Genomic DNA, 16,383 nt, shown 5'->3' with positions numbered 1-16,383 from the left:
TTAGTCAAACCATACAGTTTGAAAACGAGGCGCGGCTCCAACTAGAAAACAATGTTTTGATGCATTGGATGTGCTGAATGTGCATATTAAGGCAGTACAGGAGGAGGTGCACATTAATAATCCTCCAGGACTGTAACATGCTCATGTTTAACCCAAACAATGTGTCATGTGACTGCAGTTGGTTCAGAACGAGGTTGGAACACGTTCTCACCACAAATTGGTTCAGAACGAGGTTGGAACACGTTCTCACCACAAACAAACCGCACCAGAGTTTGTTTGTAACCGCACAGAGACCACCTCTTCAAGAAGGTCTCGGTCCGGTTGTTTTGCTGCATGCCCAAGTGTGATTGCCTTGTTCACACCTGCCCAAACGAACCGCAATTAGGGGGCAAACGAACTTGAGTTCGATTGAACCGAACCAAATAGGGCCAGTTTGAAAGCACCCTCAAGAGCCTCCGCTTCGTCACCATTGTAGCTTTTAAGTGGGCGCTCTGGTGCGATCGTATACCTTTCAGAAGCTTCATAATCTAGCATGCAACAGCGATATACGTTAAGAAACTTAAAATAAATAATATAATTGACAATGAATGTCTTCTGTGATTATTTATCCATTTACCTGTGCTGAAGGGGGCCGTTGTCGTTAACTGTTAGCTGAAGTCTACTGAGTGCATGATGCATTGGGGACAAGTCTGTTGACGTTCCAGAGGCTGTGTTCCTGCCTGGATATCAGTGCTGATCCCAGTGGCCAAACGCAATAGTACAATATGGCATTTGCTGTTTGGGTAGCAAATAATGAAATAATGGGTAGGATATCTTGAATGTATAAATAACGTCTAGATTGATTGTATCTCTCTTGTATTGGAATCAGTATTGGAAAGGAAAAAATGGGTGTAAAATGTCTGAAAAGGATCGTCACAATTTAACTCAAGGTGATCAAATTGTTAATTTTATCCGACCGACAGTAAAAACCCAAAAACTATCGTAATATTTACTACCGCATAAGACAAACTAAAGCAGCACATCATCATATGTCAGCACCTCGAACCAGAGATGAATTACTTTAATCAGTTATCAAAACAGTCGCTGATTATTTTCTGTTGTTTGAAGAGTTGATTGAACTAATAGACTTATTTTCAGCTCTAAAAAAATGAATCGTTAACGTAAACAGTCTGACTAGATCAGATTTTTCTGCATTACTCTGCATTGAATATATTTGGGTGTTAAACTGAAACAAGAAATTTAAAGACAACAAATCAGAAAATAATCTGTAGATTTATCGAGAAGAATAATCGTTAGTTGCTGCTCTAGCCGACTCTCTTACGCCTCATTGTATTGTATTTGTTGTGAGAATAATCTTATTTAAGGAATGATGGCATAAGGATTAACCAATTATGATAATTATCTAATTATCTGCTGCTGAACCTGAACCTGCTGAAAACCAGTTTTAACTGACTCAGGCCAGTTTAACTGTGACACACCTAATGTTACTTCTAATTCTTCTCCTGTGTAAATAAATGAATAAAATGAAGTGTAATCTGTGCAGATGGATTCTCACCATATAACATTAACATTTCAAATCCTGTATGAACCTTATGTAAGAAATGAAAAATGAGAAAACTGAATTTTAAATGAATTTGTATAGGAACACTGGCTCCAATAATAAATGTCTTCATTGACCTCTTTTTAGTTAATTACCATACATTCTGTGTATTACAGATATAATAAGATATAGCCCCTAGTCTGCCCCGACTCGCATCACGCTACCTCTCACCCTCGTTTCATCTTCCTATATAGGTCACATGTCTAATACAATATATGTTTAGATGACTTCCTCTGACCCCGGCTCAGATGTCAGGGCGCTCTGCCTTTAATATGAACTCCACCATGCACTGTAAGTTACCCTGGACAAATCCAAACAGAATGAAATTAATGCCAAAGAGATGTCAAATAGATGTCAGTCACTAAGAATAAATATTCTGGCTTTGGATGGGTGTAAGCTGAGACTGGAAATGGGTTGTACGCGTCTCTGTCAGGCTTGATGTGCTGTATCTCTGAGGGCTGACGGAGGAAAAGTTTCTGATGGCGGCAGCAGAAGTCATGTCTTCAAACTTGGTCACCTCATTATCAGTAGTGCAGCGTTTCCCCTCCTTCCTCTGGGCACAACGCTCACAGTCTGCCAGCGCGCTCATTTATCCCCTCTGTCTGTCACTTCAGTGTCCAGCTCTTCCCTCAACAACACCACCATACCCCCCCCTCCCTTTACCTTCTGCTCTCTGCGCGTCCTCCAGGACTTGTTCTTGTCTCTGTCGTGCCAAGAAATGGTTGAAGCACATTTGAGGAGCCCTTGGGGTGAAGCCTTGTTATTTAACAGAAGGACCAAGAATTCTCCATTGTCATGTGTTCACATTTGCAAATTTCAGGGTGTGTCTTACGTGGCAGTTGGAGCCATTTGTTACTGGAGGAGAGTTTCAGTTGCAGAGATGGTATCGAACATCTTAAAGGCTTTTAGGTTAGCGATGTTTGGAAAGTCCCATTTAATCTGGTGCAATATGAAGGGGAAACTAATCTTTCCTGTAAAAGCTGGAAAACGTTCACTGTACAGAGAATTACAATCTATGGCAGGAAGCCAGTTAGACATTCATCTCATTACAGGACTGCAAGGTCTGTTAACTCAGGAATGCATGACAGTGTCCAAATAGAAGTCCACCATTAGAGTCAGCCTTTATATTACTGCTGCTGTGCATTTTGGGAATGAGTATTTATGGGGCTCTTCAGGAATGGAGAGAAATATGGGACTGTAACTAACGATTATTTACATTACTGATTAGGGCTGCACAATTAATCAAACTATTAGTGAAATCACAATATAGTCAAGTGCATATTTAAAGTGCAGGAGCTACATTATTTGATAAAGGTAAAATGTGTCTCAACATACTATTATAAATGAAGCATTGTGGCGCTACAGTGAGGTCACAGCCTACAAATTATATTCCAGATTTAAGGGAGCCTGTTTGGTACACACACCAGCAAAAAACACATGATCATTGTTCCAACTTAAATTGTGACTAATATCGGGATCATAATATCTGTCAAAATAATGACAATATGATTTTTTTTTAATATCATGCAGCCCTAATATTAATTAAACCAGGGATGTCAAACTCATTTTAGTTCATGGGACACATATAGTCCGATTCAAATGTTTAACTTGCTCCTGAAACCTGACACCTCTCAGCCTTCACAAGTGCATCACTATTAAGTGTGCAAAGTCATCCAGTGGGCTGGATTGGACCCTTTGGCGGGCCAGTTCTGGACCCCAGGCCGTATGTTTGCCACCCCTGGATTAATCTGTCAATTTATTTATTTATTTATTTTAACAAAATATCAGACAATGATAAAAATAATTACAACACAATTGCCCAAAGATATTCAATTTAAAACTTTTTTTTTTTTTAATAGAAGAGAAAAGCAGTAAATCGTGATAATCAGAAACTAGAACCAGCTTATGTTTTGTATTTTTGATTAAATTATTATTAGAATTGAACATTAATTATCTGCTAGTTGATTAATTAGATGATTAATTAACGTTCAGCACTAGAAAATAAAAAATGATAAATAAAAATTGGCCTTTATAGGCACTAAATTAACTGAATACTAGTGATACACGATAATATCAGCACGTCATCGGTATCGGCAGATGACGGCTTCAAAATTAAATATCGGCATTGACCTGAAATGAACATTTCTGCCGATACGACAGGCCAGTTATCTTAAAAAATTTGACTTATTTAAGTCAATTAGTTAAAAAAGGTCAAATTTGCCTTGGTTTTGGCTATTGTCAGGATTGTATTAGGGAGACAATCATCCAAGCCTGTTAAAGTGGGATGAATTTTATAGTTTTCTTTGAAAATGTTACATAAAAATAAGTATGGCATGTTTTACCCAGTGTACATTTTGAAAAGCATTGTATTTTACGTCTGCATCTGCCACCAGGGCCGTCACAAAAAGAGTAGGCAATAATATAACACTTCCACTACAGGAGAAACTTGATGTTCTCTGCAGTTGGGTGGAAAAGCATACATATGTATTGGTATCGACATCGGCAATCGGCCAAAATGAGTTACAAATTATCGGCATATTGGATATCAGCAAAAATGAAAATCTTGCATCTCTGCTAAATACACTAAATAAGTGGTTTATAATACACTGTAATGTAGTTGTAAGCAGATAAAAGTGATTATTAATGCATTTGTCAACACCTCTAACTCCTGTGGGCATCAGTTATTGGAGGTTGGTGACAGAGAGCAAGTTATGGTAAAATAAATGTCTTCACAGCAGAAGTTGCACATAAAATGTCCTTATATCTGCTTACAGCTATCATTAGAGTGATTTATAAACCATAAATTAAATGTTTATATAGTTCTTATAAATGCTAATGCTTCTGTTACCATAAACATGTCTAAATATTTATATATTATGTAATAAATTATCTTTAACACTTACAAATTGCAAATTGTAAATGCACAAGAACTGCATGTGTGCCTGCCTCAGGATGTCAGATAGTGACGGTGGACGCGGGCATGTAGCGAGCATGGGCAGCCCTTTGGCACACTATCTGCAACAGCTGCTCAGCCCACTCCTCCACCACCACCACCTCCCACCACTACTACTACCACTACCAGGGGCCAGGGTGACGTAACCGCTGCCTCGCTCCGCTGCCAGCCAGCCAGCGCGTCACGTGACAGAGGTCGCTAGTCAAACCGTGTTACCATCTCCCAGCCCCAGGTTGTGAGAATCACAACATCCTCTGTTCTCTCCGTCACTGTGCGCCTCTTTCCCCCCTCTCTGTGAATATTGTGCAGCATGAAAGCACAATGGAGTGTAATCTCCAGATGTTCCTGGTTAGGGCAGGGTTTATCAATCAGCTGCAGACACCAGCGGAGATCTTAATCTCTTCTTGTTCGACATGCACTGAGGTCTAAATCAGGATGAGGTTTGATGCTGTCTGTAGCACCGCAGCACAGACAGGATTTTCATAAAAACATGTTCTGTCCAGGAAGTCTTGGCTGTGCCATGTGAATTCTAATCTCTTTCCCAGCGAGGCTGCAAGTCATTGGTGCCATTTTGTGTAATAGCCTTCAGAGCTCTGTCTTGTTAGTACATGATTGTTTGACTGCTCACGTGGCCCGTGGTAGCACAGTGGAGATAAGGCTGATCCTGTTCTTTATAGGGTGAGATTTCATGCTGGAACTCACTGAGCCCTACTTATGTAAGGAAAGGAAAGAGTTGCACTGAAAATCACAGATGAATTTAGTATCACTGTTTTGAAATGAGATATTTTTTGCTGCAGGGCTATCAGTCTGCTAAAAATAGTTATCAAACAGACTTCCCATTTTTTAATCACTTTAACGATCATCTCATTTTCTTGTATGTTGACAGCCCAGTCACCATACTTAAATGTTGGCATTGTATGCTTTTGCAAACCACTGATACATTTGTGTGTTTTATTTGTATCCTTAGATCTGACTACATGTATATGAGCTGACTTTTTCATGAGCAGGGGGAGGAGATGGTGGATAGCGTGACACCTTGGCGAGATAGTTGCAAGGCTGCAGACACTGTTCAAGACAAATAAACAAAAACTGTTAATTTTTAGTGAGACATTGCCACATTTCCAGTGGAATTTGTGCCTCCAGAAGTGGATGTTTCTTAGCGAGACATTAGCAGCATTTCCAGCTGTGATTGTGCTACCACAACTAGGTGTTTTTTGGAAGACATCAGGGGCATTATTAGCTGTGACTGTGCCACCAAAAGTCGGTGTTTTTTAGTGAGACATCAGGGGCATTTCCAGCGGCATTTGTGCCTCTAAAAGTGGGTTTTTCTTAGTGTGACATCAGGGGCATTATTAGCTGTGATTGTGCCACCAAAAATGGGTGTTTCTGAGTGAGATATTAGCAGTATTTCCAGCGGCATTTGTGCATCCAAAAGTGGATGTTTCATACCAAGACATCATAGCATTTCCAGCCGTGATTGTGCCGCCGAAAGAGGGTGTGTGTGTTTTTTTTTTTTTTTTAGCGAGACATCCATGGCATTTCCAGCTGTGATTGTGCCACCAGAATTGGATGTGTTTTAGTGAGAGACCGCCAGCATTTCCAGCAGCTATTGTGCATCCAAAAGCAGGTGTTTTCAGCGAAACATCATGGCCTTCCAGTGGTATTTGTGCCACCAATAGGGGGTGTTTTTTAAGCAAGACATCAGAGGTATTTAAATGCAAACATTACTCAGAAAGTTTTGCCTGGATATTGATGCTAACATGACAGTTACATAGTAGTGGTACTCAGTGTGCTAAGACATAAGATAAGAGAAATCTTTATTGTCATTGTACAGTCATACTTGTGTACCACAGCACAACGAAATTGGGATACTGTCCACTTTGGTATAAAAAACAAGATGAAATAAAATATATGAAGAGTAGAAAAATATATACAAAACATACAGTTCAGACAAACTGTTGCTGTGAAGCTAAAGTTGAGGTCAACTATAGCCTGGTTAGCCTTATTGGTTGTGCTTTGTTCCCTGTCATGTACTGACTACACAACAGACTTTACACGACAGCTTAATTGTATTCCACCCTACTGTATACAGACCAGCACCATACGCTCTGAAAGAACTGGTTCATATGACGTGTCGTCAGAAGATAAAAATATTGATACCGGTCCCGAACGGTCACACTCAAAGGCGACGTGAGAAGCTGGCTGTCATAGGGAGGCACGACACACTATCTGTGTTAATATGGTGATAATTTTGTGTGGACTCATCTATATGTAGCAACACATAAATATTTAAGGGTGTGAAAAATCAATACAGCATAGAATCACAATATTTTTATGTGGCAATATTGTATCGTTACATGGACACCAAGTATCATTTGGGGCCTCTGGTGATTCCCACCCCTAATAAATACAGTATATTGTATGGGAGAATTTGAACAGGAAAGTTATACTTAATACTCTTCATCAAATAAATCACAGAAATGAGAAAGAAACTGTAAAAGCTGGGTCTGTAATCTTAAGATCCTCCTGCTCTGTCCCCAGTGGGACTCAGTAGGCGAGCAAATTATGTTTTGTTAAAGAGCATATATTTAAAAACTACAATAAAAAGACAGACTGCGGTCAAACTTTAAGGGCTGGAGGATGTTTAGGGGTGTTTGGGAGTCCTGCAGTGTGTGAATAACATGTGTAGCATGCCTTGTATCAGAGGAGGCGAGGCTAGGCTCGATGTGTCACTGCTGCTTGTTTCCTATCAGTGAGTCAAGCGGCTGGTCAACCATGTTTAATCCGATCAGATGCTGGCTGACACATAGCCATAGAGCACTGACCACCACACTGGCGGGGGAGACACTTGGTCTTAACATGATCACAAGCACCGAGCTCAACGTATCACTTCACTTAACGGCTGCATTCCTTTTATGTTGTGAGAAAAGGCTTCATGTTTTAGTGATACAGACATTTACAAAGTCCCAATCAGCCTGTTGTTAGCGTCACTTGTGCTTTATGTTAGTCATTGTACGCTACATGTACTCACGATTACTATTGAAGCAGCAGACCTGCATATTCGAGGAAGTGAATCATGCTGATGTCATCGCAGCGTGTATGTTTGCATGCTGAAGTCATCTAAATACTCAGAGTTAATCTCTCTAAAAAGCTGTGACAAGTGCTCGATGGTTCATCACAGATGAAAGAAGGCGTGCTCTTTTTTACAAGCGGTCAGGGCTTTTCTCTGCTAGAGTGTGTACGTGAGTTTGTTTTGAGCCAAAGAGAAACAAGCACACAAATCCCAAATGAAACCACCCAGGCAGTGAAAACGGAGGTCGCTTTGGTTTGGTTCTCGAAGAAAGGCTGTATTAAGCCCTTTTTTTCATTTGTTTTGTTCAGTTAAGTTCACCCAAGAGAAGAGCGGTTGTTTTTTCCCCAGGCAGGCTCCGCGTCCCCTCTTTTGATAGGCAGGTGTCGTTTTGTTTCCCTAAGCCCCGCCTCCCCTTTGCTGCTCAAGCTGTGACCTGCTTTGCCAGTGAAGTACAATACTCACTCTCCCACTCTCAATCCCACTCTCTCCCTCCGACAATGAAGGAGATACCTGCTGATCCCATCTGGCGCCAGGTCTTTGAAAGAGTCTCATTTACGGGGCTACAGACACCTGTCTAAAGCTGCCCCGTCGCCCCCGTCCACATGACGTCCTGTCTTCAGTGGCACAGCTGGCACGTTCCTCTGGGAGTGGCCCAAACTGGCATCATGCATGTCCATGTGGGAGCTTCTCACGCCAGCTGTCAGCCCCTTTGTAGGTGGCTCTGTGTGTCTGGAATGACCGACTCTCAGAGCATGTGGCTCCACAATAGCTGGCGTTATCTGCCACACCCATCACTGCACAGTGTGTGAATGGAGCCAAAAAGCTGAAGGGCTAAATACAGGTTTTATTTGCAGATAGCCAAGAATCACATTTGCAATTCTGTCACATCTTGAGAGATTGAGAGCAGTGATTGTAGTGCTGTTTTCTCCTCTCCTGCTCTCATGTTATCTCCCAGGATAGTGTTTTTAGTTTTCTGCACTACTCTTCCCACGTGTCTGGAAACAACCCAGCAGCAAAGTCTTAATTATGACTATCCATGTTGTCATTGTGTGTTAGTTGTTTGAGAGAGTATTCCCACGCCATCATCTCAGTTCAGCTCCTGGATTGCAAGGTTTGCCCCCTGCTGGCTGCTCATGAGAGGGAGCATCAGCAGTGTTGGAGGTTCTCAGGTTTATTAGACATTGATCTTGTTGCTGCATGCGAGTCATTAGATCCAATAAGCACCACTTACTAAGTTTACATTGTAATTACTGCTTTAAATTGCTGTTTGTCTGCTTGTCTGTTAGGTAGTTGTTCTACAATGAAGATTTTTGAGATGAGATTATATTTACTTTTACACAGAATGAAGGGCTATGATGTGAACATTTTTAACACCAAGGACACCAGTCATCAACTGGCTGCTGAGAGGATTTTTATTCTGATCTTTACAGAGTTCTCTCCTGGCTATTGTTGAATTAGTGTGTTGTTGAATTAGTGTGTAATACACAGAAATATTGAGTTTACATTAGTGTCAGACATTTACCCAGGCCACATCATGTAGTTCCTCTCTCTCGGCTACCCTAGAAACTCATGTTTTTTCAAGTGGCGTCCCAAAGATGGCCACCCCGATACAGAATCTCTGTGTGGCCGTAGCTGATGACGTGTGTCAGCAGACTTTCAGGGTTTTTTTTGTGTGTATGTATGTGTGTGTCCCTTTGTATCATTCTCTGTCCCTTGTCTAAATACTGAGGTTTTTCGCGGGTCCATGAACGCAGCGTAGGTGAATGTAGCAGTTTGAGGAGTTTGAGACGTGGGGTGGTTAACTGGTCAGTTGATTCAATCAGAGCTGATCACATTAGATCGATAAATGACAGGAGCAGCTGCTGCAGACATGAGTGAAAGCAAACTTTTAGACCCAGCGCAATGTTTCACCTTCACTGTACCTGGTGTCCTGCTGCCCCGTCCGTGCCCACAGCACGCTCTGCACTCTGAGAGTGTGGTGCAATCAACTGAATGGTATATATATGTATATATTCATATTCCAATCACACCACTAATGAATCATCCAGCTCCAAAAATAGAAAATCAGTATGTGGCAGCAGCTGTTGATGCTTGGCGGGCCGCCACAAATAAATGAATGGTGGGAAACTGTGCAAAAATAATTTCAAGGTGACATTGCTGTCTTTAAAAGGCTATGGCTCATTTTTTAAGGCAGTGATATCTTTTGAAAGTAGAGAACCTAAGGTATAAATCACCTCCAACCATGTTGGCATAGCTTGTGGGGAACGAGGCTAAATAACACTCCAAAGTTAGGCTACATTTTGGCGAGCGAAAAACTGACATGGCCATTTTCAAAGGGGTCACTTGAACTATCACATTAAGATATCTGATTGAAATTGGGTTCTATTGGAAGCCATAAGTCCCCCTAACCTTGTTCCTAGTAAATGTTTTGCTCCTTACGATCAATGTACTCCTTCACATTAAAGCTGTGTGTTTGTCTTTTTAAGGAAAAGGACATCCAGCCTACTTGGAGAACAATGAATCGTCTATCATGTATAGACACATAACACACAAACCTATAATACAGGCTTAATGAAACAGAAACAATAGTGGCTTATAAATGTGACAGCCCGTCTTGACAGGACGAAACTTGTGGACCAGGTTTCACTTTTTGTAGCTATGCAATGCCAGTGACGCTCGTGACATCTAAGCGGCCCATGTCTCTGTTAATTCCCCACCTGTCTGGGTGCCTCTGCCCCTCTGCTAGCACCCTGCTGCCCCTGGCACACAGTGCCACCCCCAACACCTGTCCTCATTAGTCCATGCATGTGTGCCAGTCCTCCACCCAGGACCACCCCCTCCCCTCTCTGCCAGATACTCCCTCCAGGCCTCAGTGTGTGCTTCATCGTTGTTGGTGCTTTCTCATGACCTTTTAATCTGCTAATGTGGCGGGCTCTATGCACTGATTGGTTTATCCTCACGGTGACTCCGCTGAGTCACCTCTTCTTCCTCATTAACAAACATGATTCAACTCATGTTGCTTCCCTTCTGATCTCCTTTATTACATCTGTTTGCTACTTTGTTTCCTGTATATGTCCTGTGCTGCTTCTCACCCGCTCCTCCGCCCCCAACAGAACAATGACAACGAGACACCGCTGCACTGTGCCGCCCAGTACGGCCACTCCCGGGTGGTGCGGCTGCTGCTGGAGGAGCTGACGGACCCCACTATGAGGAACAACAAGTTTGAGACTCCACTGGACCTGGCTGCGCTGTACGGCCGCCTGGAGGTGGTCAAGCTGTTGCTCAGTGCACACCCCAACCTGCTCAGCTGCAACACCAAGAAACACACGCCGCTGCATCTGGCGTCTCGGAACGGACACCTGTCTGTGGTGGAGGTGCTGCTGGACGCTGGCATGGACATCAACTATGAGGTGTGTTTCTGTTTATGTGTGTGAACTTAAAAGCTGCAGTTTGCAAGTGTGTCTTAATATGCTGTCATGGCCGAAATCATGTTTGGTAACTTAATCTGTTCTTGCAGCACTTCCTCTCACTACTTCCTACTAAAGCTATGAGATTAAACTCTTAAGCCCTCAGTTTGTAAAGGAACTGCTGCGGTATCAAAGCAGAGCTGGCCTTGCTCCCCCTGGTGGGCCCTGTGGCTCTGACTCTGCACCAAACTGTGCCATCCATCTGTCTGGAGATGCTTTTCCTTTTACGCTGTCCTCCTTTCCCCTGAATCAAGGATGCAGAGTCTACCCAGTGTCCTTCAGGCCTTGCATCCTGCAGGTTTCAATTAGCATGGCCCTCTGAGCTGGAAAATGATCTGCTTTGATTTCTCAACCACATAATTGTCAGTAGAGAAGTGGACTGAGTGGTGGGCATGAAGCCGGAAGTTTCCATACACTGTTTATCTTGCTGAAATGTGGGAGCTGCTGCAGTGAGATTAATCTGGCATTAGAAGAGGGAAATAAACATGAGCTTTAATTTTCATAATAATCATATTCTTGTGACACTGTGGGTTTGTGTCCTCTGTCTCAACTCTCTCTGTGCCTCTGGCTCTTTCTTTTTCTGCTCAGACGGAGAAAGGCAGTGCCCTCCACGAAGCAGCCTTGTATGGGAAGACGGATGTGGTGCAGAAACTTCTCAGTGCAGGTCAGTCAAGTGCCACGCAAGCACGTTTAAATGACCTTCTGCTCTTAATCAACACAGCTTCTCTGAAGTATATTTTATTTACCCTTGACTGCTCATGTCGTCATGCCTCAGGTATCGATGTGAACATCGTTGATCAGAAGGGCCTGACAGCGCTGGACATTGTCAAGGACATGCCCTCCCAGAAGAGCAGAGAGATAGCCGCTCTCATCTTAGGTGAAAACCCAATATGTGAAAACAGAGAACTGTGGTGCGAAGTATCCTCTTGATTTCACATTTCCTGGCTGTGATACAATCTCCTGTTTGTCTGTCACAGGTCACATGACTGGAAAACCCCCTGACATTGACCTTCCCCCTCCACCAATCCCTCCGCCTCAGGAGAGTCCCAGCCCACGGAAAAAGGGTACGATTTACCAGATGTTTGAACTGTTGTTTGCAGTGATTCAGTGAGCAGTTTAAACAGGAAACACAGAGCAGGAAATGACTGTTTAATTTGTTCAGCTAAGAGCTTTGTCTGTTTGTGCACTTATGTAAATTTCGACCTGTGTTACAGGTGATCTGGAGAAGGTGAGTGAGCTGATCTCGGGGCTGGCCCCGGGGCCTGAGGAGGAGAGCCCGTACGAGGCTCTGTTTGAAGCCACCTCTTGCCACTCTCTGGACAGCCTCACCAGCGGCAAGTCCTCCGACAGGGACTCTGGGCGGCCGGATAGTGAAGCTGGCAAGGTCAGCACCCTCACACACAATCATACACACATACAGGCAGAATGGTGGGCTAATGACAGGGTTTTATGGGAGATGAAATACAGACCTCCCACTAGAGGGTGATAGTGGTCTTCTATCCACACAGCTGGGCCTCACACCCCACCAGCATCACACTTCTTGTAATACAGACTGAGCATGCAATGCATTTCTGAAAAAAGTTCCTGCAATAAACCAATGACAGATTGATGAGTAATTTATTACATCTTATGTTTCTAATCATTTACAGAAAGATCGCCTGGTCCACTCATCACATGCTGGCCCTGGTCATGAAGAAGAGGTGAGCTCAGAGGTGAGATAAGATCATAAAGCATAAAGAGAAATATGTGAGAAGGAGGTGACACACGATCTCCTGCCTGTTTACGGTCAGCTTGTGTGTATTCTTATGGGTGTGTTGTACACAAACTAACGACCCAACAGTTTGCAAGGCTGGGGTAGAGCTGCATTCCCACAAGAAAAGCCCACATTTCTGGATGGAAGAAGAAACACAGCTACTTTTAAACATTAAGACTTGGTTGTTGTTTTTTTTCATAAGCGCTAATATCACAACCTCCTGCAGGCCCTGTATACTAATAGCAGTATTGATGAGAGAGGCGAGCCGGCGGAGGAGGAGGAGGATCACACGTATGAGTTGTTGCTGACTGCTCAGACCAAACACCCACCGCCCAGCCTGGAGCCCCAGTCCAATAAAGGTAATTGTGTGTATTTCCAGTATGGATTTAGTTACATGAGATCTCTATGTTCCTGTGTAACCTACATATTCTCACTGTACTGCTTTACATATCACTGACGCCTCATTCCTGGCAGGATTATAGCAGAGATGGTGAAGAGCTGGAATCCTTTTCCAAAATGCTTCTTAAAACTCCACTGATGCTGTCTGAGCACAGCAGAACCTGAATGCATTCCTATCCTAATCGCCAAGAGAGCCTACACACACATGGTCAACCCTTGCCACGACTGTGTTCGCCGTACATGAGCAGACTCTCCTTAGTTGTGGCTGATGAATGGCACTGCATGTAATTGGATTAAATGGGATTAAATTAGGAGGCCATTTTGATCCCTGGCTGTTAACGGAGATGTTTTAAAACCATCCCCTCGGGCCCTCCAGCTTAGTCAGCCTCACTAGCACCATGAGAAAACGTCTCTGAGCTGAAGGGTTGGAGTTTAATTGCTGATGTCATCATGCCTCCCCCCTTGTGGATAAATGATGGTGTTAGGGAAAAAAGGGATTCTTTGCTGCTTTGCGTCCTCCACCCATGAGTTGGACAGAAATGCTAAATGATTAGTTTTCCATCTGATTTTAAACTGCTTTATCACGTCTGCATAGGCAGCGCTGTTTAAACGGCAGAGAGATTAATCTGAAGTCTGTCTGACTGGTAGCTCGATATGTCGCTATGCATAATACATGATCTTATTATACATCTCTTTCACTTCCTCGTAGCATAATGTCTCTCCTGACATCACAAGTGGGGATACGTTGTCTGTAACTCTGAGGATATGTTGAGTAATTGCACTCTGAATGGGCTAAAATAATCTTTTATCTGCCAGAACTGCAGTGTGTCCTAACTGTTATGATTTCTGTCTCCTTAGATGAGAACACCACTATACAGTCTTCCAACAGTGTCCTACCTCAGGTAAATATAACATTTCTCTTTTCATCCTTCTCATAGCTTTTACATCTTTACTGCTACACTCAACAAAAGGTTAGAGATATAATGTAACATTTCCTTATTAAAATGTCTAAAAATGTTTAGTGCATCCACATCAGGCTTGGAGGTCAGCGTTTGTAGTGTCCAAACAGTGGAATTACGTCCATTGGGCCCAAAAAGACTTTTTCCCAAAGACTTGCATGGCGAAGGAGACAATTGTGAGTTAGTGGATACATTTTTTGAGCATGAACCTCCCCCCCCAATGACCCGTATTACTATCAGAATTTGGAAGGTCTAGAAGAGCCACACAATTGATCCTCATTCAAGTTAGCGGAGCACTAAACAGGTGGTAGCTGGACATCTCAAGTGCGCAGGCTAGTTTAAGAAATTCCGTTACTAGCACCATTACCAGTACCCTTAAAATGATACAGATACCAATAGATACTTCATTTGATACCTTTTATCAACTTCATTCAATACCCATTACGTAAATGGAAACATTTAGTTGCGTAAAATGCCACCAGATTTTTGAATTTTTTGGTTTTAATACAGCACACTGGACTGCCAAGTCAGTGAATACACCTCGCCCAACTTCACCACACCACAGACTTTATGGATTGTAGCTGCTACGATTCTTGACTAATTTCATGTCACATAAAATCGTTGAGCACTTGGGTGATTGGCTGCATTGTAAATCATACAAAAAGTCCCTTTTTCTAGATCTGGGTACAAAAAGGATAGAATGCAGGTATCAGACTGGAGAAGTTTTGATATTACTTGGTCCTGGGTTATTTCAGTCAATACCTTAAAGGTATCGACCGATACCCAGACCTGGCACATGCTCCATGTGCCACACAGCATGGAAGCAGTACTGTTCATGGGGGTTATTTTATACATGCCAATTGAATATTATAGGCATCATTCGCCACAAAGCAACTTTCATTGGAATGAAGGGGACCCTACCACCATCAATGGGTAACAGTGCATTTCATTTGGTCGCCTGTCAGTGGCGTCATATCTCCTTTACCCCCTAGTCGCTGTTAATTCTGAGGAAACACAGGAAACACCAGATGATGCGTCATTGAAAATCATAAAAATGTCAAAATTCATTGTAATACAGCATTTATTTCTACCAAGCAGCATAATTGTTAATCAACTGTGTGCCATTCACAACACAGTAATCCAGTACAGACCTTATTTATTGACATGTTATTCCCATATCAATCCAGTTTACTATAATGTGCCGTGGCTTATGGCAGCCACCAAGCTAATGCAACATGCTCATTGTTATTTTTAGTATGATAGTTTTAGCTATGTAAAACAGCGATTGGCTACCCTATGATTGAATTTACAAGAGAACATTAGCTACAGTAGCTGTATGGGCAGTTGACTCATCTAATGCTAATAGCAAGTTAGCAAGTAAAAGGAATGTTAGCTAATGTTCCTGGCGGCTGTTTCATTGGAATTAAATGACATAATATGAATAAAACCTAAACCCAAATCCTTGTCAGTGAACCTGATTTTTTGCCTGAGTCATGTGCGTGGTATTTAACGATGAAGAAAAGAACTCCCATAATTCCACGCTACTTTAAGATGTCATCAAAGTCCTCCTTTTGTTGTTTTGTTTTGATGGTGAGACCCCTAGCGGCAGACATTACATATTGTGAGTTTACTTGTGTCTCATTTTTTAACGCCTGCCAGTTGCCAAATCCTCTGCAAGTGCAGGTTGTGCAAAAACCATGTGGCTGGAGTTTTGACAGAGAACAGTCTCCCAGCTGCAATTTGAATTGCATATCTGGAGCATTACCATATGACCATAGCAGGTTATGTAATGAAGATGAAGGTCTGGATTGAGTCAAATGTCAGCAGAAGGCAGAAGACGTCTTAAGCTGGCCCTCATAACTGGGTGTCTGTGCGATCCCTCCTGTTCTATTTCATTGTCCTCCCATATCTTATTTTATTGCCTTTTCCAATTTATCATCCAGTTAGCAGCTTTTATTATTGCTGCCACCCTCCCACAACCCCACCTGCTGCCCACAATATCTGCTCACATCTTTTATTTCCAGCTCCTATTGGATTAGCTGTGCTCCTCAGCTGCCTAATCATAATAAATGAGCCAAGCTACATTATGGCTGATGTGGGCAAGCCTGCCACCAGTAGTGCCATGCAGGCTGTCAGTCGGATAGCATCTTCGTTTCATGTTAAGCTAGCTGAATAATTA

The 16,383-nt window shown here is 42.6% G+C and overlaps 2 protein-coding genes across 11 annotated transcripts in view; one reads left to right on the top strand and one right to left on the bottom strand.

Moving 5' to 3' along the window:
* The window catches only part of camta1a (calmodulin binding transcription activator 1a), a 929,980-nt gene that overhangs the window by 775,082 nt on the left and 138,515 nt on the right, over positions 1-16,383 (bottom strand). The window lies entirely within an intron of this gene.
* Positions 1-16,383, top strand: part of LOC126402390 (ankyrin repeat and SAM domain-containing protein 1A-like) — a 102,095-nt gene that overhangs the window by 26,661 nt on the left and 59,051 nt on the right. For 8 of the 10 annotated variants that reach the window (XM_050064300.1, XM_050064295.1, XM_050064294.1 and 5 more), the window contains 8 exons: positions 10,740-11,036; positions 11,682-11,757; positions 11,869-11,970; positions 12,071-12,157; positions 12,308-12,477; positions 12,743-12,805; positions 13,073-13,205; positions 14,104-14,147. In XM_050064300.1, the coding sequence (XP_049920257.1) occupies positions 10,740-11,036; positions 11,682-11,757; positions 11,869-11,970; positions 12,071-12,157; positions 12,308-12,477; positions 12,743-12,805; positions 13,073-13,205; positions 14,104-14,147 (972 nt within the window). The remainder of the gene's footprint in view (positions 1-10,739; positions 11,037-11,681; positions 11,758-11,868; positions 11,971-12,070; positions 12,158-12,307; positions 12,478-12,742; positions 12,806-13,072; positions 13,206-14,103; positions 14,148-16,383) is intronic. The other 2 variants (XM_050064297.1, XM_050064299.1) reach the window with 1 other exon arrangement.

Source organism: Epinephelus moara, chromosome 16 (genome assembly GCF_006386435.1).
Source record: "Epinephelus moara isolate mb chromosome 16, YSFRI_EMoa_1.0, whole genome shotgun sequence".
NCBI lineage: Eukaryota > Metazoa > Chordata > Actinopteri > Perciformes > Serranidae > Epinephelus > Epinephelus moara.
Note: the sequence above shows the minus strand (reverse complement) of the source record. Positions and strands in the feature narration are given on the sequence as shown.